This window comes from Chinchilla lanigera, unplaced genomic scaffold (assembly GCF_000276665.1).
Source record: "Chinchilla lanigera isolate Chin_1 unplaced genomic scaffold, ChiLan1.0 scaffold00023, whole genome shotgun sequence".
Classification (NCBI taxonomy): Eukaryota; Metazoa; Chordata; class Mammalia; order Rodentia; family Chinchillidae; genus Chinchilla; species Chinchilla lanigera.
Window position 1 is genome coordinate 1867660 of NW_004955424.1, and position 26091 is coordinate 1893750.

At 46.8% G+C, this 26091-nt stretch overlaps 1 protein-coding gene and 1 pseudogene across 1 annotated transcript; both read right to left on the minus strand.

Annotated features, from left to right (window-relative positions):
* Positions 1-250: 250 nt before the first annotated feature.
* On the minus strand, positions 251-25679 carry Usp39 (ubiquitin specific peptidase 39). The gene is made up of 13 exons (XM_005385418.2): positions 25364-25679; positions 23618-23687; positions 21021-21115; positions 19246-19382; positions 18466-18618; positions 16967-17192; positions 14127-14204; positions 11884-11951; positions 11273-11461; positions 9223-9365; positions 4863-4998; positions 1477-1563; positions 251-746 (listed from the first exon to the last, which is right to left on the minus strand). The coding sequence occupies exons 1-13, from the start codon at positions 25629-25631 to the stop codon at positions 699-701; spliced, it is 1698 nt and encodes a 565-aa protein (XP_005385475.1). The 5' UTR covers positions 25632-25679; the 3' UTR covers positions 251-698.
* LOC102026127 lies at positions 3104-4854 on the minus strand (annotated as a pseudogene).
* Positions 25680-26091: the final 412 nt, after the last annotated feature.

Genomic DNA, 26091 nt, shown 5'->3' on the forward strand with positions numbered 1-26091 from the left:
GCTGCAGCCGGAGACCACCCACCTCCAGCCTTCTGGTTAAGCGCGACAGTAATTTGTGACTTCTAGTCAGTATTCTGTTAGAGACAAATGTACCCCAACTGTCACACCACCCACACACTGACAAGGAGAGGCAAGGAAGATGCCCACCAGATGACGGACTGCACGCTAGACAGTTCGTGAAGGTCAAAAAGGAAAATAAATCTTCCCCTTGGCCAGCAGTCTAAGCGAAGAACATAAAACAAGAGACTGGTTTAAGAACAGGAGAATGTTTAATCCATTTCAAAAAACACATCAAGAAATGAAAGGAAAGAGAAAATCATCTTCCTACAATAGACGACTTACGTCACTGTCTTCACACTCTTATTCCCAGAACCCCAAGGCTTGATGTCTGTAAGACGCTGTCTGCCCTTGAGATACGCCAGTCTACACAGAAATAAATTACGGCCGTCTGGAAAAAGTTTTGCGTGCTGAAGCTAAAAGGGAGACAGACAGGAAGGAGAAAGGGACGTCGATGTACAATAACCTGATCGAAAAACAGGGACAGCACAGGGCCATCCCAGGCAGATGGGCCCCTCTAGTGCTCTGGTGTCGGCAGAACCCACAAAAACAGGGCTGAGCCAGGCAATCTGCAGTCAGGCTGTGCTCAGCGACAGCTTCAGTATTCTTACTGCGCCCTGCCGAAGCCCTGGATGCCTCCTTCAAGCCCCCTGCTGGTTGACTTCATCGTTATCCCTCCTTTTCCAAATCTGTTAGAAATGAAAACAACAGACATTAACGATTTATAACCTTGCGGACTATTCCCTCCCATTCTATTTCCACCCACCTTCTCCTTTCCTTAGGTCTCATTCTAAAAAAGCAAACATGTGGGCCTGGGGGTGTAGCTCAGTAGTAGAGCACATGTTTAGGACGCATGAGATCCTGGGTATGACCCTCAGCACCAGAAAAATAAAAAACAGAGAAGGTACACTGCCAAGTCTACACCCTTACAAGAGGCCACCGAGGAGAGAAACCGTTACCCTGGGAGGACAGGCAGCTCTTCTCCATGACAAACTATTGCTCTCTTAGCCCCGGGCTTCCTTCTTCCATCAGGCATGGGAGCAGTTACAGAAGAAGGCTCTGCTATCCAGGCTGCGATTCAAGGGAGAAAACGGCCAAGCTACCATGGACGGTGCTCCAAGGGCGACATGGACAAAGTGCTGGGGCCCCGGGAAGCACTCGGGAGCCAACTCCCAGCCGTGCTCCCTGGTGGGCCAGGCTCTTCCTGCTGGAAGCTAGAACACACAGCTCTATAAAACTGCCCAAACTTACACACAACCTTCTTCGCTCCCTCACAGACTATCAGGCCTACCTACTCTTTTCTTCCCTGAAAATCTGACTGACTTTTAGGGCTACATCATCTGCCCCATCTCACTCTTTAGCATCTTCCACCAAGCACCTGGGCCTCCAGCCAAGACTCTAACTCAATCCCGCACCCACCTGAATGTAAGCCTCCGACAGCGTGATCATCTGGGGCAGGATGTCCGTCACCTGGAGGTCTTGTAATTCGTACCATTTGCCAGTGCCCTGGAGGAAGTATGAAGGGCTGGGTTAGTCTGCTCCCTAAAACCGAAAGGGTACAGAAAGAAGGGATCGCAGCCAAAACAGCCACTAGCCAACGAGAGTCCCAGGGAGAAGGAGGCACGGCCTCAGCATGATTCAGTCAGCGGAGCTCTGGGTGTGTCTACTGTGGCAGCCTCAAGTCCTGTCAAGGAGTCCTTGAAATGCAGTGCAGTCTCAAATACCTCGGCATAACTTTTACGCAACAGGAGAAAGAAAAGCTCTCTAATCCTCACCTAATGTGTCACCTTCCTACCCAGAAATGATAGGCTGGAACACTCAGGAGCTGGGGCCTAGGAAAATATAAGAGACTCTCCCCCATACACACACCTTCCCCCCAGAACACAGCACCAACAGGCAAGAAAAAGTGCCACGGTAGACACTGTCCACTGTAATAACCCGTGTCCTGTGGCCCGCAAAGCCAGCAACCCGGATAGAGCCAAACTACCTCACTACATGCTTCTGTCAACAAGGGGAGAAAGGGAGGCTGAGGCAGGAGGATCGCTGCGAGTTCGAGACCAGCCTGGGCTACAAAATGAGCTCAAGGCCAGCCTGAACTGCACAGCGAGACTCTGTCTCAAAAAAGATGAAAAAAAAAAAAACAAGGGGAGAAAGAGGGCTCTGGATTGAGACACTTCTGCTGACCCACAGGCCTCACTCATGCAAACTCCTAACAAATGGCAGGGACTGGTGTTTCAGAATATAGATTCCAATATTCCAAGAATCCCAAATACAGGACACATCAGGAAAGCTCAGGCTGGGTGTGGTGGTGTATAATCCCGGCTACGGTAGGAGGCTCAAGCAGGATTAAAAATTCATGGCTAGCCTGCACTTAGCAAGACCTTGTCTCAAAATAAAAAATAAAAAGGGCTGGGGGTACAGCTCAATAGTAGAGTCCCCCTGGGTTTGATCCCCAGGACTGAGGGAAAAAAAAAAAAAAAAAGAAAGAAAGAAAGAAAAACTCGGGATCACAGGAAAAGCCCCATTTCTGGTCTGAGGAGGACAAGTACCTAGGTTCAAATCCTAATTCTACGGACTTCGATAAATTACTCAACCTGTGGGCCTAGGTTTCTCACCTATAAAAAAGACAATATACCTGCCTTAGGGGCTGGGGATTTAGCTCAGCGGCACAGTGCCTGCCTGGCAAGCGCAAGGTTGTGAGCTCGATTCCTAGTACCGGAAAAAAAACAAAAAAACAAAAAACAAAAAATACCTGCCTTAGAGGTGTGTGGCGGGGGGGGGGTTGGTTAAAAAATATCTTAATTAGATAATGTAAAGGCTCAACATGAACACTTTATGTTCAAATTCAGATTTGTAATAAACATGTAAAGATCCTCTATATAAAAGCTGCATTTAGTCATTTGTACTAGGAGTGGAGAATGGTAACTTAAAACTGTAATTTGGAAACCAAGAAAATTCCAAAATATTTGGTTCAAAGTTAATTGTATTCAATTCAAACCAGTGTTTAAATTTACAAATTTTATCAATCTTTGGTATTTTAAAATTATTTACATAATATTACCGGCTTTATTAATAAATGCTACTTTCAGCATACAGGTGCAGACCATACATTAGCTATTAATAAACTGTAAGTGAAGTATGGTGCTCACTGAAGTGCTAAGTTGGTTGGTCAGTGGGCTCTTTTCCGTTATTCCTCTTCTGCCATTTCCTATTGGTGAGTGGTATCCTGTGCTGCTTGCTGCATTTTCTCTAGTTTTTCCAGAGTCAGAGATTTTAAGGGTGAAAGCTTGGGTTTACAAAGCAGCACTGTGGTTACATTCCCACTGACACCTGCCCTTGTTATGGAAGAACCTCCTGGAACACTGACTTCACATCTGCCATGTTGTCAATACCGTCAGTTTTCCTGAAAGTTCTGCTTTTTTTTTTTTTTTTCCCGGTACCGGGAATCGAACTCACGAGGTCACGGTCGCCGGGCAGGTGCTGTGCCGCTGAGCTAAATCCCCAGGCCCAAGTTCTGCTTTTCCTTTCTTTTTTTTTTGCAGCTTTAGACACCCAACCTGGTATTATCAAGATGACTGAAAATTCTTGACTTAAGCCTACAGAAAGAACCCACGCTGCAGCTCCAATTGAGAACAGGTTCCATCTGGGGTGAGGGTGGCAGAGACTATTTCTATCCCTCTGCAGGACCCTACTCCGAAGTGCCAAATGCAACTTCCACAGAGGAGAGGGATTTTTGGAACCCTAAACTGTTGTGCACCTTGGTCAGTGACAGGTCTTCTCAGCAAAATAAGGGCCAGGACCTGTAGCCCTGAGTCTGAATTAACCTGCCCTATATGGAATGTCTGGTCACGTCTTGTCCTCCTTGGCCTAGGTACAGATGTGTCGCTTCCCAGTCGACTTAGCTGTTGCCCGTGACTTGTTTTTTGAGAGGGTCTCAGTACGCAGTCCAGGATGGCCTTGAACTTGTGGGGATCCTCCTGCCTTAGCTTCCCTGTGCTGGGATTACAGGCGCACACCACCACACTGAGGTGGAGATGCGTTTTAAGGATAAAAGGAGACAGTATACAGTAAGCACTTGGCATACTTCCTAGCCCACTGAAAAACACCTGATAAACAATGCTAGCTATTATTAAGACCACAGTCCCAGATGAGATTAATCAAAATAGAGCAATCTGTCCTAAAAACCTGTGATACCAAATATATCCCAAGTACATGTTTTCTGTTTTCAACTCAAGACAAATTCACAAAATGTTTGAGCTCTACACCAGTACTTCACAAACTACTTCCAGAGAAGTCAGAGGGTCTTCTTGAAACACACATTGTGAATCTGTAGGCGCAGGGGCGGCCGCGAGTCTGCAGTTCTAACGGCACTCAGATGCTACTGATGCTGCAAGGCCAAGGACTCCGAGCTCTTAGCCAGGACCGAAGTTCTCACGCAGACCTCCTGGGGAACTTCAAAGCACCAGACAAATCTAAATCCCTCCAGACAACCTGCTGTAGAGCAGTACCTAAACCTTGACTATTTGGGCCAGATCTGCAGCAGCATGCCTGGCCTCTGCCTGAGCTGAGAACTGCATTCCAATGTAACTGTCCTACAGTGTAACCCAGGCAGCCAGACTTTGCGAAGTTCCCAAGCGTCCAATGCACAGCCAAAGCTGAGAACCACTGCCCTCAACTAACCAGCGGCAGCTCAATTCTTCCCAGTCCTGAGGCCAGGCCAAGGAAGGACAAACTGAAGGGGCTGCCTTCTGAAACACCAAAGGACACCACCACTCTGTGCCCCCAGCCAGCGGGCGGCCACTCACGTGATGCAGCACGTGGATGCGGTAGGAGCCCTCGGAGGGCTTGCCGTCGTGCACGATGTTGGCGATGAGGTCATAGGTGGTGTTCTTGTGGACTGCTTGCACTTCTTCAGACAAGTATTCTCTCAGATCCACGTTTCTGGAGACAATGAAAACAAAGCCAGAAATCAGACCAAGGCGGTGAAGTTAGGAGGCTTTACACACACAGAGCACAAAGCTGCTCACCCACCACGCTTCAGAGCCTCAGGCTGTGAGTGACACACGTGCACAATGGGGCACAGTTCGTATGTCTCGCCGCTGGGCAGCTTGAATCACCTTCCACTGGGACTTAGAAACATCAGACTTACCTTTTTTTTTTTTTGATATTTGGGATAGGGTCTCACTGTGTAGTTCAGGCCTTGAACTCCTGTCGATCCTTTTGCCTCAGCCTCCCGAGCACTGGGATTACAGGCAGGCACCCCCAAGCCCATCTAGAGTTCCTTTTACTATCTGAACACTCACTTTCAAAAGTGAAAAAGCATCCTTGATATACCTAAAATAAAATCTAATCCTGTGTTTTATGTGTTGAAATGTATCCATCAGCTGAAGTATGATTTAACAGCAGTCATTGCAAAGTTTTGTAACAACGTTTATTATGAAGGTTATACAGTTATTAAGAACTTTCAAGATAAACAGGGAAATAGGTGAGTAGTTAAGAGAACGTGTTAAATATATAATCTTAGGAAAGACATATCATTTTGGAACCCACAAAACAATTATAAAAACATAAATAATACAAAATAGAGAAGAGACTCATCATATTTCTCATCTCTGTAAACTGTCCGATGTGTTCTCACATGTAACGTGAGCCACAACGACGTCATGTCTAGAACGACTCACAAAGAACAGCTAATGGTGGTCATACCCCTTATACAGCTGTTTGAATTTGGAATACATGAATGTACTCAGTATTCAAAAATAGAGTGTTAAAGTTAAGCTGTGTAGTAATAAACAGATATGCACCTTTGTTCTAATTGTTTTATGGATCTAGGTGTTAGAGATGGCTATTTGTTTCTTCTGACTCACAGCATCCCATGTACAATGCAGTCAGACTGCAGTAAGCATTCATTATGAAAGACAACTTGGTTGAGTCCTAAGAAATCCACACAAACCAGCAAGGTAACATACACCCACAGTCCCAATTCTACAGGAGACTGGGGCAGGAGGATTGTAAGTTTGAGTCCAGTCTCAAAATAAAAAATAGAAAGGGCTGAGGCTGTAGCTCAGTGTGAAGGCTCTGGATTCAATTCCCAGTACAATCAATCAATCAGTCAATCAATCAATCAATGGGCCAATCAAATAAAAATCCCCTTCAGCTAAATAGGCTGACTGCAGGCTGCTAAGAGCTGAAGTTTCCTGTTACCTTCTCTTTGGCCTGAACAACTGTCCAGACCTGTGAGAATGAGTCCCAGGGAAGTCTTCAGGAATATTTGTATCCAAGGTTACATGACTGAACCAAAATTATTCCAGTGGCAAAAGACAACAAATACATGTTTCACTGTTTTGTTTTAGAAAACATGCAAACAAGGGGCTGGGGATTTAGCTCAGCAGCACAGCGCCTGCCTGGCAAATGCAAGGTCAAGAGTTCGATTGCTGGTACCGGAAAACAACAACAACAAAAAATAATAATAAAGAATATTAAAAAAAAAAAAAAGAAGAAAACATGCAAACAAGCAAACTACACTTATCTCCACCAGAACAACAGTCCTATTTAGAAAAAAGGGAGTTAGCTCCCTCACAAACACCTTGTCTCGCCGGGCATGGTGGCGCCTGCCTGTAATCCCAGCACTCCAAGTTCGAGGCCAGCCTGGGCTACAAAGTGAGCTTAAGGTCAGCCTGAACTGTATTTCGAGACCCTGTCTCAAAAAGACAAAAAGAAAGAAAAGAAGTAGGGAGTCAAACCATCTACACTATATTACTCTAAAAGCAATTACAGGGCAAAAAGTAATTAAAAAGCAGGTTTCCAGAACTGATCATAGTCTGAAGTCCTCTAAAAGGCTAATGATGGAAGAATCTTTTAAGGAAGGCATAGTAGTACACTCCTGTAATCCCAGCACTCAGGAGGCTGAGGCAGGATTGTTGCAAGTTAGAGACCAGCCTGGGGGCCACAAAGTGAGCTCAAGGCCAGCTTGAATGAACTGCATAGCGAGACCTTGTTTCAAAAAAAAAAAAAAAAAGGATCTTTTCCTTAATCTCTCAGAGTACACACTCTGAAGGGCAAACCACCAAAAACTAAATGCAACTGGTGAGAAAGTAAACACACCTAGACCCAGCATAAAACAAAGCCACGAGGAATGGCAGATTCTGTGGAACCGAGCAGAGCTGCCACTCACACACCGTCTCCTCCTTCTGCTCGGTCCTGGAGTCAAGCGTGCTCCTTCCTACCAGGAACACACTGATGACAGCGGCTATCCACAAGAGGCCAGTTCTGAAAACCTCAATCCATGGGATTTCAAGGAATGTGCCTCTGTGCTCCTGTTCACGGTAGCAAAGAGCCAGCTTCTATGTCCCCCACTTCATTCTAGTCACAGAAAGATGCTTGTGAAGAACAGGAAGGAAGAGCAGGAAAAGAGAAGAAATCTTTTAGAAATACTCATAAAGAAATTCACCTATAAGCTGGATGCATACCTGCAATGCCAGCACTCAGGAGGCTGAGGCAGGAGGATCTTTCCAAGTTCAAGACTAGCCTGGGCTACAAAGTGAGCTCAAGACCAGACTGAACTGCATAGCAAGACCCTGTCTCAAAAAGACACACAAAAAAAAGAAAGAAAGAAATTCTCCTGTAATCCTCTCTGCTCACCACCCACTGCTCGGATTCTCAGAGATTATGAAATCCAGAAAAAATAAAATGTTACACCTGCAAGGACCCTTAGGGCTTCTCCAACCCAACCCTTTCATTTTACCAATGAGAAAATACAGAGAACACCTACAAAAAATAGGCAAATGACACACTGCCTGGACAGAGCAGAACTCAGGTCTCCTAAACCCACAATCTGCACACTGAGCTACAACCCCAACTCTTTTAATTTTTTTTTTAATTTTGAGAAAAGAGTCTTGCTAAGTTACCTAGGTATGTCTCAAATTTTCAATTTTTTTTGCCTCTGCCTCCCAAAGTACTAGGACTACATGTGTGTACCAAGACACGTAGCTATTCTTTTAAGCCCTACACAGAATTAAGAACTGAAACTATTTTCCAAGGAAATTAATTGGCAATCCTGGTATAGTTTGGAAAACTGAAAGAGAAACAAAAGAAAAAAACAAGGAGATAAGCATTTGTCCATTGTAGCTCTTAAACTATTTTGTAAAGATATAAAAAAAATAAAGTGCTAGGCATGGTGGTACATGGCTATAATTCCATCTACTTGGGAGGCTGAGGCAGGAATATCGAAGTCAGAGACCAGTCTGGGCAATTTAGCAAGACCTGTCTCAAAAATAAAAAGGGCTGTGGATGTAGCTCACTGGTAGAGGGCTTTGGGTTCAATACCCAGTACCATAAAAATTAAGCAGACTACTGCGCTAGACAGTCTCTTTACCCAAAGTCTTTTACTGTTTAGAGCTCTCCTCTCACCTCACTAAACACCCACACACCAAGACTCTCGCTTCTCCCTGCCCACCCCGCTGCCAGGATCCTCCCTGTTCTCGAGACATTACTTTAGAATGTGAAAAACCTTCTTTCATGAGACTGAAAAACCAACAGTCTAATCCCAGAGGTGCTTTTCCGTTAGAAAGTGACAAACTAAAAACATCTGGTATAACTCCTTCATCTGGCATAATTCTTCTCGCCGCCCATTAAAATACTCACAAATGTTCATTAAGACACAACTAACTGCATGAAAATTTAAGGCACACAGCAAAGTTTCCAACTTCCCTGCCGACAGAAAAAACTGAACACACTCTGGACATTAACCTGAGGAAAAACAGGAGAAACAGATGCTAAGATGCAAAGGTGACTCCGGGTTGTCCCACTGTACCCAGCTACATGCGCAAGAAGAGAGGACACAGGCCCAAGTGCTGGGGTGACCAGCAGCACCAGGCCAAATCCTACCTGCCCTATGCAGCTTTCCTTAGCACCTGCCCACGCTGAGACCATAGTTCCCAGCCAGCAGCCAGTGAGAAGACAAAGGAGGACTGCCTCCGGGTAAACACCTACCCTCAGGGTTCCTTCAGTATGTGCATCCCCCCCCAAGAAAAACCTAAGCTCAGGCAGCACAGGGAGGCTCTGTTCCTCACAGTCCCCAACTGAGACAATCCGAAATTAATAATGGTACCAACATATGGAAAGAAATGCAGGGCCTACGCGGGCGTGAAGCAGGATGATACTCACGTAATAGGGAAGTTGACAATCGTTGGATTCTTCTCCACAAAGAAGTTGTTCTTAGTGAATCTCTTGATACAAAAGATTAGATATGGAGGCAGCTTGGTGAGCTGGAAGCGCTTCAGGAAGTTCTCTTTGTAAGTCTTATACTCCTAGAGAGAGGAAAAAGCTTATCAAACAAGTGCTGTAGCTCAGTACATACTGGGGCATGGGCATAAGGTTTTCTTTATTTTTAAACACAATTTTGCCTCACACCTAGACTTCAAAAGACACCTGATGGGGCTGGGGATTTAGCTCAGCGGCACAGAGCCTGCCTGGCAAGCGCAAGGTCGTGAGTTTGATTCCTGGTACAGGGAAAAAAAAAAAGAAAGATCAGATCAGAGTAGTGGGGGGCGGGGGGGACAGAAGACACCTGATCCCAGAAACCATGAAAGAGGCTAAGCTTAGCAATGTGGCTGAGGCTGATTAAAATACCTCAACTGTGGGCACTGTTTCAGCCGGTACACAACCATATGTTACATAAACTATAATCCTAGTAACGTGGGTACCATGTTCCTCCTAAGTAACTTTTTTTTTTTGGTACCAGGAATCAAACTCAGGACCTTGCGCTTGCCAGGCAGGAGCTTGTGCCACTCACTGAGTTATACTCCCAGCCCACATTACTTCTATAAGGAAAACAAAATCATCAAGTGAAAAGAGGATTTGTTAAAAGCTGAATTAAACCACGCTAGTCCTACTTATTTAATTCATAAAGAACTCCCTGGCTTCTGCAAGAGTGAAGAGCCCCCATGCCCGAGTACTCCTGCAGAGGTGGCCACAAACTCCCAATGCTCCTCCTCCTCGAAGTCCCAAGACTTGCACCTGGAGCGCAACTCAGGGACAGAGTCACTGGTGGGCCACGTTTCCTGAGGGCTGCTCAGGAGGAGGGCGATGACCTGAAGCCCAGCCAGCTACACAGCCATGGGGCCAAAGCTCATGAACATGAATCATGAATTTATTTTTCCTAACGCAAATTTTTATCCTTGGTAAAGAGGTAAGCATGAAAGATTAACCACTACCAGACAGAAAATACCAGTGAAAGCCTCCATCTCTGGAGTGAGTGCTGGAGGAAACAACAGACTCCTGCAGGGTTTCCCAGGAAAAAGGTTTTACTTTTGCTTTTGTTTTTTGAGACAAGGTCTTGCTCTATAGCTCAGGCTGCCCCTGAGCTCACTATGTAGCCCAGGCTGGCTTCAAACTTGAGGCAATCTTCCTACCTCAGCCTCCCAAGTGCTGGGATTACAGCTGTGTACTACCACACCAGCTCTTGGGCCTTTTTGTTTTTTTGCCCAGGAAAATATTTTAATATAAAATTACAACATACATACTTTAAAACCATTTTAGCCAAGGTGGTGGCACATGCCCATAAGCCTAGCTATTACAGAAGGCTAAGGTAAGCGACTCATGAGTTCAAGATCAGCCTGGGCAGTTTAGTGCAACCTTGTCTCAAAATTTTAAAAAAGGGCTGGGGACACAGCTCAGTGCTCTGGGCTCAATTCCCACTAACCTTGCTCCCCCCACCTCAAAAGACTCAAACCATCTAGGATAAAAGGAGGAATTAAACTAAGAAATCAACAAACAGCTGAACAGATAAAAAGAAACTTTCAACTTGAAAAAAGGTAATATTACAGTTAAGAATAAAATTATTTCATTTATATTTCAGTTCCGTAATTCCCTTACATTAATACTGATGGTATAACATTTTTTTCAAGGATGGAAGAGTCTTCCGACCTTTGTGAATTTCTACTCTAGTACCCAGGGGCAGGCAGCAGGCTAACAGGGACATATGAGACTTAGAAGATGGGGCACTGCAAGCTTTGGGGCGAGGCTCCAAAGAGAAAACACAGTTTATAATAATAACTGCATCACCCGCAGTGAAGCCTAGGTATACACAGAAGACAAGGGGGCTGGGGTGCAGCTAGGTGACACAGTGCTGCTGGTATACGGGAGGCCTGGAGACGGGGAGGGAATCGGAAGGGAGAGCCGGGAATGCGAGCAGGGCGGTGTGCGCAGGGGCTACCTTCTCCGTGATGCCGTTGAACTTGGCCAGGATGTTGAAGAGCGGCACCTGGGGAATAATAAGCTGCTCCTTCTCATCCTTGTAGAGCGGGGCAGTAGGGAGGTCCAGCGTCAGGTACATAAACGTGGACTCCACCATTGTCTCCTGGTACTCGTCATTATGGAGCAGCTGCTCTTTCTCCTCTGCTGGCTGAAGATGCACAAGAAGAAAGGAAAGAGCGTGAGTGGTATGTCCACCATCAGGGACGAAGGGGGCGCCAGCACAGTCTCACACGCAGCAGCAGCACCTGAGCCGATGAACTCACAAACGGACAGCCTTCCCTCTTCCAGGGAATTTTATTTCAGCCTATGCAGAAAGCTTGGCTGAGATTTCTGGAAAAACACACCAGCGCCTCTCAGTGGTGAGACAAACCCAGCCTGCAGACCACACCAACCACCACCTCCCCGGCTTGCAGCCCTCTGCCACGGCAGGTCCCGGCGCCGCCACCCAGCAGAGGCTCCGTAGAACTCTTCAGGGCCACGCAGCTTTGTCAGCTCTCTGAGCATCTCTCTGTCGCCCCCAAAGCTCACAGGCAACATACATTAGTCCAAGACCTGGTTCAACCCACTTACCAGGTCAGGATGGGGAAGCTTTTTAGTGAAGATCCTCATGGACCCTTGGAAAACATCGGTCACAATCGCTGCAAACAGAAAGCGAAGACAAGGTCTGTGAGGCTGGAAAGCACGTCAAAACCTACTGCCAACTTCATTCCTACCATGGGCCAGCACCTTCTAGGCTAAACCACAGCTCTCCCTCAACGTAGAAGTTTCCCTTTGTCACATACACCACAATGGTTCCTTTACAATTGTTCGTTAAATAATTACACTATGTCTCCTCTACAAGACAACCTTTGACCCTCCCAATACAGGGCCTGGTCCATCAGAGAAAAAGTGTGTTTGAGATGAAGGAATGATTTACAGAGTGTGGGGATACATCGATCACAAGCAAAACAGTCCAGCCCAGGAACTTCCCATGACCAGACACTGCCTGGAAAGGGAGGCAACGTCCAGCCTGTCTCGCACAAAAAAAGAAAACAACAAACTAAGAGATGGACCAAAATGCAAGCAAAGCAGAGACACAAAGCACAACCAGGTCCTAGAATCTGCCAGGACACAAGTGAAGAGAACTCAGGCGGAGCACAGACTGAAGACACAGGTAGCAGTGCAGGGAAACAGCACCACCCCAAGACACCATCGGCCGTCAGAACAGAGAAGACATGAAAACCGCATTAGGGCTCCAAGATGACTCAGCTGGCTCGCAGTCTGTAACTAGTAACTATAATGGCACTCAGAAAAGTGAACCTAATACCACTAAGCCAGTGTGAACACCAAGGGACAGAGGGACCCACCTCAGGCCTCCAAGTTCAGACTCAGACTACACAACTAGCTTTGATTCTGCTCCAATCTGCAACCTGCAGGCCAGGCCAGCCACCCACTGCATCCCCTCACGCTAGCGCTTGTGCAGGCAGGAGACTCACGGTGCACAGCATGCGGCCTGGCCCACAGTTCAACAAGGGAACAAGATCGCTAGGGCACAATTTTACCAACTTTTGCTTTTTTTATTTTTTGTGGTGCTGGGGATTGAGCCCAGGGCCTCACACAAGCTAGGCAAGCGCTCTACCACTGAGCCACATCCCCAGCCCCTATTTTTTCACTGACATAACTATACGTATCTACAGGGAATACAGTGCGACGTTTCAATACCTGTACACAGTATGTGTAATGATAGGGTCAGGTACCTGGCAAATCTGTCATTTCTTTGTGTTGGGAGCATTCAAAACCCTCTCTACCAGCTATGTATGCAGTTAACTGTTGTCAACCATCATTATCACACTGCGCTACAGAACATCAACACCCACTCCCCCTTTCCCACTACTACCTGTACCCACTACCGTCTCTTCTTCTCCTTTGCCTTCCATGTCCTACCTCTCTCTGGTAACCGCTATGCTCCTTTTATAAGATCAACTTCTTTGGCTTCTGTAAGTGACAACATATTTATCTTTCTGTACCTGACTTGAAGACAGTTATCTTCCAGGAACTTCTGCTTATTAAAAGTACCACTGGGGCCAGGCATGGTAGCACACATCTGTAATCCCAGCACTTGGGAGGCTGAGGCAGGAGGAACATTGCAAGTTCCATGCCAGCCTGGGCTACACATTCAGTTCAAGGCCAGGCTGAAATGTATAGCAAGATTCTGTCTCAAAAGAACAAAACCAAAACCAAAAACAAAAAAAACACTGAAAAATTAACCATATTCTAACAAAACAAAATATGAAAAGCCAGGCACGGTGGTGCATGACTGCAATCCCAGCTACTGAGGAAACTGAAGCAGAAGGATGGCCAATCCAAGGCCAGCCTGGGCAACTTAGCAAGACCCTGGGTCAAAATAAAAAAAAATAAAGAGCTGAGGATGTAGCTCAGTACTCTCTGGGTTTAATCCCCAGTACCACCCAACACACCAAAATAAAATACAAAACAAAAAACCTAAAATTATGCAGAAAGGCTTATTCTGTAAGAAAATTTAGTCTGTGTACAATGGATACCAGCCCCTTGCCCCCCAAAAACATACAGCTACCAACAAAAGGAGAGGAAGTTGCAAAGATATTTGGAAGGGAGCAAAGAAAAAAGAGCTCCTCTTCAAAAGCAACACTGTCGGGGCACAGTGGCGCACACCTGTAATCCCAGCTCTTGGAAGGTTGAAGCAGGAGGACTGCCATGAGTTCCAGGCCAGCCGGGGCTACAAAGTGAGTTCAAGGCCAGCCTGAACTACACAGCAAAACCCTGTCTCAAAAAGACCCAAAACAACCATGACTTACTCTTCTTTTTCTTCTTTGTGCCCCCCAGAGCGGAGTGCAGGGCATTCAGAAACCAAGACAGGAAGTCAACGCCATCCCCTGGGAAAAAAGAATGGAGCATGTTGAAGCTGGGAGCTTGTGAGGAGCCCAAACTGCACACTAGCTGGCCCCACCCCAGCCCTGCTTCCTCCCAGCCACACCCCTGTGGGCTCCTCTGCTTGATCCTGGGTGCTGGCGCCCTTCAAGGTTGAGTTCTTCCTCTCTGTCTGTACTCTCTCCCTAGACACCTGCCCCCTGCTGGACCCACAGCAGGAGCCTCAACTATCACCTGTCTCTACCCTACACTCCTATCTCATCACCCAGCGATGACAAAGGAATGAATAACGACCATAATATCCGCTTCTCCTGGGGCAGCTCCGACTTCCCCTTCCCTCCTCTAGCTTACATAGATTCCTACCCTGCTAGGAAGGTGACTCCAGAGCTAGCACCGAGAAGACATGGAGAGCAATGGTTTCCGGGATCAAACACATGGGCAATATTCCTGATCCAAGCGGTGGGGGCCCAAAGAGCCTCACCCAGACAATCTGGGATAATGTTTACTTCCTTACCAGTCAAGATTTGCTTCTACCCACCTCCTCTTTGCTCACCCCATTCAAATCTCAAAGGCCGTAACATATCTTTTTTGGCCAGTCATGATGGCACGCATCCATAACCCCAGCACTCAGGAGGCTGAGGCAGGAAGATCACCACGAGTTTGAGGGCAGCCTGGGATACACAATGAGATGGAGGCCAGCCTGAACTGTCTCAAGAGAACAACAAATGTCTTTCTTAACTTCATTTCCCTAATCCCAAAGGCTTCTGAAAGCGGGTACGATGTAGCTCAATGGCAGAGCAGTGGTCTAATAGGAATGAGGTTCTGGGTTCTATACCCAGCACAGGAAGAAAAAATAAAAAATAAAAAAGGTCTCTACAGTCTACAGTCATACCACCCTGTACACGCCCAATCTCGTCCAAAGGCCTCCACCAACTCCACAGGACGACGTTCCTCCCACTCATACAGAACGCTTCCTGCGACAACGAATGATCAGCGCTAAACACCGCGACGCTCAGGTTTCAGAGGCTGAGGAAACTGTGCGTATGCGACAATACGGACAGCAGTAACGGTAGAAGAAACTGAGTAAGTTTACTGCTAGAGTATAAAGACTTCTCTCTAACTCTGTGACCAATTTTGCTTTAACTTTCCAAATCTGTCAAAAGCTGAGAGGCCCCAACACCCTGGGAGGTACCTGGGGAGAAGCTCCACGAATGCTGCCGTGGACCTACCCCGCCACGGATATTCGGTTCAGAGAAAATCAGTCTCCACAAGAACTTTATACCTTGATGCAGCCTAACATAAAAACCCAGACCTTGCACAGAGCTGGTCCAGAAGCAAAAATAGCCCTACAGACTGCAAACACCTTGGCAGTCCTAGCAGTTGGAATCCCATAGTCCTACCCCACACACAGCCTGGCTGTCCAAGTTTATCTTAAGCTGGCTAAAAAGAAAGCTTTGTGTTACTATCACAGTTTCTTTTTTGTAAAAATCTTTTTGGGTTTATGTCTTGTACCCTGAGTAACTACTTTGAGGATAACCATAGAGTCTACTAACTTGTTACTCTATTAAAAAAAGAAGTAGGATGAGGTACTCAGAGTGAGATGTTACAAGGTTGCAAACTGCTTGACACCAAGCTCAAATAGTTCATCGGAGAATAAAGCAGAGTGCTCTGATCAATGCCTAGTATCCATGCACTGTGCATCTTACTCCCCGAAGCCCCGAGGGTCCCTGGGTCCCACTCCTCAGCTGCTTCCCTGACTGCGCCCTCCTTCCTCTGTCCTCCCTAAGTCTCCGACTCTTAAAAGCCACTACTGCTTCTCCCCCTCTAAGTCATTCCTCAACTGGAAAATGCTTTGCAAACACAGATCTGAGGTCAAACCTTTGCTTGAAAGCCTTCACTGACCCGCCCTGCTATCAGGACACAGGCCCAGCTCCTACAGTACCACAGACACCAGGCAATCTAGTTGCTCCTTCTCCCCTGACCCCTGAGCCCAGGCCCGGCCACTCGCCTGCTGTCCATCCGTGCCAGGCACCTCTGTGCTTCTGCCTGCCCATCCTCTCCACTGGAATTGTCCCTCCCCGAGCTGCCTCCTCCTCAGCCTAAAACTCAGGGCTCCGCTCCTCCACTCCGGTCTTGCTCTACCTCCCATGCGTTCCACTGGGCGTCCCTGCTCCACACCCCCTCCCACAATTCACTTGTGACAGCAATTAAGACCCGGGGACTCCTTTTTACATAGTTACCTTCCCGCTAGCCTGGTAGCTCCTGGAAGAGAAAAATCTTATCCCAGCAGCTCCAAAACCGAGCACCATGAATGCACGTGGAACAAACTGATGCAGCGTGAGCTGACACTGTGGGAGATCAGGAACTAACAGTCAGGGTCCACTGCACTCACAAGGCGATGGCAACTTGGGTCAGAGAGATGAGAGCAATCAAAGTGGTTCACCAGAGTACCCTGGAATGGGACCTGGCTAAGAAAGAAGCACTGGCGGCAGGGGCTTCAAAAGGGCTTCTCTCTTTCCCGGCCTCCGGGTTTCCGCCAGGCCACACCGCTTATTTTACAAAATGAACAGACTCCACTCACTAGAATTTCCTGGGCGCCTGAGCAGGGCCAGCTGACTACAGAGGAATGAAGAATCTCACCGCACTACCCACCAGACACTCACGTCAGGCTACTTTCAAAAGTCACTGCACGGTGGAAATAAGTTTTGTTTGTCAAACTAGTTCCGCCATCCTCAACTCAGGGAAACAGAGATGACATGTTCCTTACCTTGTTTGGTGATCTGAAAAGTCTTTTTGCTACAAAGGACAACAGCCTGAAGCATCTCGTGGGGAGAGACGTGCGCCTTAAAATTCCGAGGGTTCCACAGCTTTCTCATGAGCTCTCCAAAACGCTGCACCAGCAGGAACATGATATCCCCTGGGGGGCGCTTGATGTTCTTATAATTATCTTCTTCCAGGAAGTAGTTCCGGAGGGGAGGAACATTAGACAGAGCCTAGAACCAAACTCTGGTAAATCCAAATCCCCTCTGCAGGACCCCTCAGAGACAAGCTTTCTTTTAACTTTCTTTTTCTTCTAACTTTCTTTTGTGTTTTTTTTTTTTTTTTTTTGCTTTTTGTTTTTTTCCGGTACTGGAATCGAACTCATGACCTCGCACTTGCCAGGCAGGTGCTGTGCCGCTGAGCTAAATCCCCAGCCCCCTAACTTTCTTTTAACAGAACCTTGAGACAGACCTAGGGTGACTTGAAGGAGGCTGAAGTAGCAGGTCCTCAGGGAATCCTACCTGGAGCCCACATTAGAGAAATATCCTCCACACTGAAGCCCACATGAAGCAGGTCTGCAGGCATCGGGCAGATGTGGGTATCACAGAGGAGTTTTTAAAAAAAGTACTAAAATCCGTATGCACTGACCAACTTATTTAATATTTTCTTTCTAATTATGTCTGTGATGACGTTAAGATTCACAAGGTACTAAGGTTGGAAATGCAATACAGTGTTCTTTCTTTCTTTCTCATCTATTTTGGTAGGAGTAAAGAGAACCATTTTAGGACATGGGTCCTCATCTCTCAACCCCACAGTAAAATAAAATGAAACTCATCTAAATAAAATGTGCTATTTTCCCAAAATAAAACCATATAATTACATGTAAATACACAATTAGAATGAAAAATGGTCAAGCCAGGTGTGGTGGTGCACACCTATATTGTCCACATTCTGGGAGGAGGCCATGGCAGGCGGATCACAAGTTCAAGCCCAGTCTGAGCAATTCAGAGAGACCCTGCCTCAAAATTTAAAATAATACATAACAGAAGGGCCGGATATGTAGCTGAGAGTGAAAAGATCTCAGGTTCAATACCCAACAAAGAAAGAAAGAAAGAAAGAAAGGAGAGGCAGACAGGTAGGAAGGAAAGAAGGAAAGGAGGGAGGGAAGAGAAAATTAAAGCCCAGCATGGTGGCACACACCTACAAACTCAATACTTGGGAGGCCGAGGCAGGAAGATCAATGAGTTCGAACCTGGCATGGGCTCCATAGTGAGCTCACAGCTACACAGTGAGTTCAAGACCACCCTGGACTACACAGTGAGACCCTGTCCTGAAATAAATTAAAAAGGAACAAAATAAAAGATGATAGGAAACAGGAAGATAGACTACTGAAGAGACTGGACAGTTTCTGGGGATGGAGGGAGACAGCAGGGGAGGGAGGAGAAAGTAAAAAGGATCAAGATGCACTATGGATGGGTACCAACTCCTGCCAATTCCTGATCCTACCTGAAGGACAGCATTGGCATAGTCGTTGGCCTTTATGTTATTCAGTCCCACGATACCCGGTAGGTAAGTGGTACCATCATATGCCCGGGACAGTTTGGCTTGCTTGTCCAAGTTTGCAATCTGCTGCTTTGTGAAAGTAGGCTTCAACACATACTGGAGAGAAAAGAAAAATTCTAAGTTGTTTTATAGCTATAAACAGTTCACAAGCTATGTCTGCCAAAACCGAAAACAAAAATGCTTCGGTCATGAACATCCCACCATGCTAGAAAGGACCTCAACCAGGGATGGTGGTACACACCTTTAATCCCAGGACTCAGGAGGCTGAGACAGGAGGATGCAATACTCAGCTCTCTAAAGCATACAAGAAAGCCAGATGTGGAGCCACATGCCTGTAATCTCAGCCTTAGCTACATAGTGATTTTGAAGTTAGCCTGAACTGCATAGCAAGACCCCGTCCCAAAAAGAAAAAAAAAAAGCATACAAAAGCCCAAGTTTCAACTGGAACTTCACCCAGAGTGACACAAGTACCCAGCTCAGGAACAGAGAAGCTCCTCCCTTCTGGGTAGGACTAGGGGCTTCCGGCTCTGCGGGATTAAAGGGGCAGGATCTTCCCAGAGTTATGACATTCACTATGCCACAGACCAGATGGAGGTCGTCACGAACTTACTCTGACACCTTGAATGTATCCAGTCTCTCCCCCGACCCCAGGGGAACCGGTTCCCAGGGAGCCCTGGACAGCTCACCAAAGTCTGCCCCGAACCAGGCCTCCGGCACACGCACCGTGATATCCTCCAGTGAGGAATCGATGATCTCATAGTTGTCTGGAAGGCAGTAAAACTTGAGGGTGTGGAGGTTCAAGAAGACATGGTGGCTAAACTGGACGCTGTGAATGTAGGCGTGAGACTTCAAGCCCCGGCCTGTAGGGAAGGGCGAAAGGATGTCAGAGAAGGGCAGATCCTAGAAAGGCACAGGTCTGTTGTTTTATACTGGAACATGTTAAAAGCAAAGACAAAGGACTACACCCTCCGTAACATGAACTTCTTGTGTGAACTCTCATCACCAAACAGTAGCAAGAGACAACAGCACATTAACTGCTTCAGTCCCCAGATGGCATTAAAACACTGGCTGGGGCTGAGAGCAGTGGCACACATCTGTTAACCCCAGCCCTCAGGAGGCCGAAGCAGGAAGACTCCAAGTTCAAGTCCAGCCTGGGCTACATGGCGAGTTCAAGGTCACCCTAAGCTACATAGCAAGATCCCACCTCAGAAAGCCAAAAAAAAAAAACCAGACAGATTAGGGAAATTAATTTAAATATAAATATACATGTACACACATATACATATATAAGCTAGCTTCATATGCATCAGAAACTAGGACTATCAAAGAATCTTATATATGAGACACATATCTATATTCATATCTATCTATATAGATATAAATATGCATACACACAAATCAATGTATTCTATCACATAATCACTCAGTCTATCATTACTCAGTCCTCAATTTCCTTTTTTTTTGAGGTAGTCTTGCTATGTTGTACCGGCCTTAAACTCACTTGTAGCCCATGCTTGCCTCGAACTCACAGCAATCCTCCTGCCTCAGCCTCCTGCATGCTAGGATTACAGGCGTGGGCCACTACACCCAGCTGTAGTCCTCAATTTCCAAATGCCACAATCCTGCACCTATGTACTTTGTTCACACTGCCAGTCCTCCCTAGCATCTCTTACTTAACCCACCCACACCCTGTATGCCGTTTAAATCCCACCGCACCTCCTCCACAAACTCGGCACAAACACCACAGCTAGTTCCACCCTACCTCCATGAGCTCAAACCTCGTTAACACTAACCTTTGCATATTCCAGCTCCTACTCTTCTTGCTTTTACTCACTGCCTCACAGCCTAGCATGCATCTTCACAGTCTGATACAACTTGTTGATTGTTTTACATCAATCTTAACTCTGTGAGAGCAAAGAATATAATTCCTTTCTCTTCTGAATCCCCTACTACCTGATGTACATAGCATTTGCTTGGTCTGAAGACTTGAAATAATACACTTTCCAAGAAGAACAGAACTTAAGAAGTCCTTGGAGCAAAATGATTCTCAAAGAAAAAAAAAAAAGAAGTAGGACTTGGGCTATAACCCAGTGGTAGAATGCCTAGCATGGGCTATAAAGTGAGCTCAGGGCCAGCCTGAACTGCATAGTGAGACCCGGTCTCAAAGACAATCCATCAATCAATCAACAAATAAATAAATAAGATCCCTGAGAACAAGTTGTTTTGTTTTGGTGGCACTGTGGATTGGACCCAGGGCCTCACGTATTGTCGGCAGACATGCTACCCCTGAGCTACACTCCCAGTCCTTTTTATTTTAGTTTGAGATTGGATCTTAGTAAATTACCCAGATTAGTCTAACTTGAAATCCTCGTTAGCTCCTGAGTAACAGGAACTACAGGTGTGCATCATTGCACCTGGCAGATGAATAATGTACTTTGTTAAAAAAAACTGCCGACAGCTCTGAAAACTCAGGTTTGTAATTCGTAACATTCATTTACCTTGAAAGTACTTGCCGCACACCAGACAGGCGTATGCATTGATATGCGAGAGGGAGATAGAACACAGTTTCTCAAAGTCAAAATCCAGCACGCTCCTGAGAGAACCAAAACACAGGACACGAGACACGCGGTTAGTAAGCGTGAAGGGCTAGGACGGCATCTGAATGAAGCAGTGGGGGCTGCACGCGCCTCCACGCCCCACAACACCCTTCGGAGAACGATGACAACCAGACAAAAGCCACAGGAGGCGCTCAGCGCCCGCACTGTCACCTGCCAGGCCCTAGCTGCGCTACAGCGTCTGCACAGTACCAGGCACCGGGACCCTCCTTCTTCTCAGATGTAGTTTCTACTCGTCCCTGGATTCTGCACCACTGCCTTCGACCAACCACGGATTACAAATATTTGGGGGTAAAGTTACATCTGTAACTAAACAAATACATACAGTTTTCTTCTTTCTTGTTATTCCCTAACCAATACAATGTGAGAGCCACTTATACAGCATTTACACTGCGTTAGGGATTAGCACTCTGGAGGTGGTGTACAGTATGTAACAGGATAGGCACAGACTATAAGCAAACATGATGCCATCTCATTTGGTGTTTTTGTTGATCTGTCTGAGGTTTTATGCAGTACTGGGGACTAAATCTAGGGCTCCGTACATGCTAGGCAAGCACTCTACCACTAAGCTAAACCCCTCAACCCCACAATGTCTTTTCTGTGCTTTTTTATTTTTTGAGACAAGGTCTCACTATGTAGTTCAAGCTGGCCTCAAATGTACTATGTAGCCCAGGCTGGCCTTAAATTTGCGGTGATCCTCCTACCTCAGCCTTCCAAGTGCTCGGATTATAGGCATGCACCACCATACCTGGCTCATGATGCCATTTTTATATAAGGGTCTTGAGGATCCACAGATTTTGGTATCCATCAAATCTAGCTACCAATCCCCAATAGATACTAAGGGACAGATATAGTTATAAACAGTCAAGCCGGGCGTGGTGGTACATGCCTGTAATCCTAGCACTCAGGAGGCTGAGGCAGGAGGATCTTTGCAAGTTCGAGACCAGCCTGGGCTACAAAGTGAGCTCAAGGCCAGCCTGAACTGCACAGTGAGACCATGTCTCAAAAAGAAAAAAAAAGAAAAAAAAACAGTCAAGAATCTTCCAATCAGGCATGGTGGAACATGCCTGTAATTCATCCAAATACTCAGGAGGCTGAGGCAGGAGGATCTCTGCAAGTTCATGGCCAGCCTGAGCTACACAGTGAGTTCAAGACCAGCCTGAACTATATAGTGAGACCTGGTTTCAAAAAACAAAATTAAATTAAATTTTAAAAGCACTGGGAACGTAGCTCAGTAGAAGGCCTTGGGTCCCACCCCCAGTACCCTACCACCACCACCACTCATACACGCGAAGAAGCAATTCTATTACTGCAGAAAGGTCTACTGGACAGCATCGTCTTTGAATGTAGGCTGAAACACATTGTAACAGGCCACATGGGAATGAGAGAAAGTAATACAATGAGGGTGTAACTAGCTCTGCCTTCAAATACTTTGTTTTTGTCTGAACCTCAGGCACCTAGAATACTGCTGCGGTATTAGGCACCTTCCTCATCGCTGAAACACAATACCTGCTACCCACAACTCCAAGGAGGAGAGGGGTTTATTTGGCTCACAGTTGCCAGTGGGGTCAGCCCAAAGCTGGCTGGCTCCAAGGCAGAAATGGCCTGGCAGAGGGCAGCTGCCCATTCCATGACCACCCGAAGGAAACAAGGGAAGACCCAGAGACAAGTACGGCCCCTTTCAGAGTGACCCATCTGCCAGCAGGCCCCACCTCCCACACTCAGCTGTGAGCTCATTAATGTGTGGACCAAGGAGCAGAGCACCCCAGGATCTCCAACACAGGAGCCTTAGGGGGGGATATCTTCAACCCAAACCACAAGTACCTCGTGTACAGTGACGCGGAAGAAATGTTTAAGTTTTGGACTGTTATTTCAAGTATATTATGGATTCCCTTATTCCAAAATACGACTTTGCAATGAGGCAAAAGTTTTTTGTTTGTTTCTGCAGTACTGAGAATGCAACATAAGGCCTCACTGTACACTGTGCTGTACCGCCTAGTTCTTTTTCTATTTTCTAACAGGGTCTTGCTAAGTTGCCCAAACTGGGCCGCCACCTGTGATCCTCCTGTCTCAGCCTTCCAGAGTGCTAGGCTACGAGTCCTTTACGCAAGTGCTCACCCTTAAACAACATGTGGGGACACGTCCACAATATGCACTGTTGTTCTCTGGGCAGAAAGCTTTAAAAGGAGTAAAGTTTGTGATTATGGGGTATGGTGGCACACACCTATAAGCCCAGTACTCTGGGAGGCTGAGGCAGGATTCTAAGTTTGAGCTCAGTCTGAGTAACTTGGCAACTCAGTGAGATGCTGTCTCAAAATAGAGAAAGGCTTGGAATGTAGTTCAGTGGGAGGGCCTAAGTTCCCTTCCCAATACCACCCCCCAAAAAAACTATAAATGTGTTGTTTGACGCATTGTCCAAACAATTTTCTTCCTGGATCCCATTTTTCTTTTAGGACCTTCAATCTCTCTCCCCTACTGACCTGTTAATGGTATCCAGGTATGGGCAGTGGCGGCTCCTCCGGTCCTCAGAATCCACACGGCCATTCTTCGCTGAAAAGAAAATCATCATAGGCTTTGAAAATGGGAAACATGTACTCAGGGTCAACTACCATTACAAAGAAACACAGAAGTGGGAAAATGAAGAAAAGCTCCCAAGCCAAACATGGCGGCGCACACCTGTGATGCCAGCTACTCAGTGGGCTGAGGCAGGTGGATCACAAGTTCCAGGCCAGCCTGGACAACTTAGCAAGGATCTGTCTCAAAATAAAGTAAAAATGGGCCCTGGGGATGCAGTACTGAGGATGCAGCTCAGGAGCAAAGCATTTGCCTAGAGGCATGAGACCCTAAATTCAAATCCCCAGTACTTGAGAAAAAACATCCAATGAGGCATGAAAAGTATCGTGAAACATACCACACAGGACCAGATAATTTGAATGTTAATGTACAAGCAGTTTTTAATTTTTTGTAGACTTTTTTAGCTTTATTGTTGTTGTTGTCTTGCTATGTGGTTCAGACTGGCCTTGAGCTCACTAGGTAGCTCAGGCTGACCTTGAACTTGTGGTCATCCTCCTGCCTCAGCCTCCTGGGTGCTGGGATTACAGGCATGCACAACCACCTCTGGCAACACAAGTACAGTTCTTTGTTGTTGTTTTTTGGTTTTTGTTTTGAGACAGGGTCTCATTAGGTAGCCCAGGCTGGCTGAGAACTCGAAGCGATTCTCTTGCTTCAGCCTTCCCTGTGCTGGGATTACAGACGTGCACCACCATGCCTGGCTTTTTTATTTTGAGACAAAGTCTCACTAAATTGCCAAAGTTGGGCTTGAACTTGCAATCCTCCTGCTGTCATTACAGGTGTGCACCACCACATTCAGCAACACAGGAGTACAGTTTAAAGAGCGTGTTCCTGCCTCTTCACTTGTACGGGCATCCTCACTGACAAATCTACCACTTGTGAAGAACCATGAAGGATCTGAGATTCTACCCTATTTTGCAGTTAAATTAGCTTGTTTCACGGATGCTGATGAAGATCTGTGACTACTGGGTCTAAAACAAAGGATAGTTTTAGCACAGCAATAGCAGTAGCCAGAATATACCACCGGCGTAGCTTCAATCAATTCCCACAAGGGAACACGATGAGAACATCTGCACACAGTGGGCTGCATTACTGAAGAAGAACCGTAAGCTTAGAGAAACGGAACCTTTTATAACTGGTTGTGAGGCTGCCTCCCCCTTCTGCTACCCCAATATTCTTGACAACGCAGTAAGGGGCAGCCTCTGGCTGCAATGTGTGCAAAAACAAACAAACAAAACAAACAGGAGAGACCAATGGAGAACAGCCTCCTAAGCCATTCAGCCTAAAAAGTGGTACATAGTCGTTTAGTCAGGTGCCCAGGATTCAGGCTGTCAGCTGAGAAAGTCTGATTCCAGAGATTACAGCAAGACCTACACTAAATTCGGGGTGTTGTAAAAACTGGAGGAAGTAACACCTGAGAACTCATTAGCACAGCGCCTGGCCCAGGTTAGGCGTCCAATGAAGGGATGCTGCTGCTGTTACTGGGCTTAGAAACACTGTAACAACAGTTACTAAGACTTAGTGCGGTCTTCACTAAAACGAGGTCAGGTCTGGAGTCCTCTCCCCGCTTCCCCTCTAGGCAGGCAAGCAGCGGAAGGTTAGGAAGGAAAAACGGACGCGAAGGGGAAACCTTGGCCCAGCCCGGCCCCGCGCACCTCGCACCTCCCGCTCGGGCTCCGAGTCCTCGTCGGCCTCGCGCTCCCGCTTCACCCGCACCGCCGGGACTGGGGGCGCGGGGACATCGCGCACGCTCGCCGGCTCGACCTCTCGCTTCACGCGCACCGGGCTGCCCCGAGAGCCTGGCGCCTCGGGCTCCCGCTCCCGATCTCGCTCCCGCTTCACGCGACCCGAGCTGCTCCGCCACTCGGACTCGCGCTTCCCGCGGGTGGAACCACGAGACTCCCGTTTAGATCGACTAGACATCGCTACTACCGGCCGAGGGATCCGGCGCAGGCGCCGGGCACGCTTGAGCCCGCGTATTGCAACCAATCAGCAGCGGCTCTGGTTTCGAGGACAAAGCGCTCTACGAGTCGGCAATAGGGACAATTCGCGCGGTCAGAAACTTACTGGGGCTACTCCGGTGTTTGAGAAGCAGCTGGAGGTCTCCGGTCCCTTTACCCGTCATTTCTTCCCACCTTAGAGGCAGGAACATCTTATGAGCTATGAAGTTTTCTGGATAATGAAAGTTGTCATTCGATCCCAGATTTTTTTTTCTTCCAAATAACACACCCCAAAAATCTCTTTATAAACATTTACAGAATAAGGAGTGAACAAATAAACTAAAAAGCCAGTGTACATCGCCGCGAGTTCCAGGCCAGCCTCAGCTACATAGTGAGATGTGTCTCAAAAACAAAAACAAAAAAAAGAAAGAAAGAAAGAAAGA

Bases quoted from the DNA above. Each gene is read 5' to 3' on its own strand.
- Usp39 (XM_005385418.2), bottom strand. From the start codon at position 25,631: ATGTCTAGTCGATCTAAACGGGAGTCTCGTGGTTCCACCCGCGGGAAG. The intron at 21,116-23,617 runs GTCAGTAGGGGA...TGGTTCTCTCAG, and splicing joins TACCTGGATACCATTAACAG to GAGCGTGCTGGATTTTGACT. The intron at 9,366-11,272 runs GTAGCCCCTGCG...TCCTCTCTCTAG, and splicing joins TCAACGGCATCACGGAGAAG to GAGTATAAGACTTACAAAGA.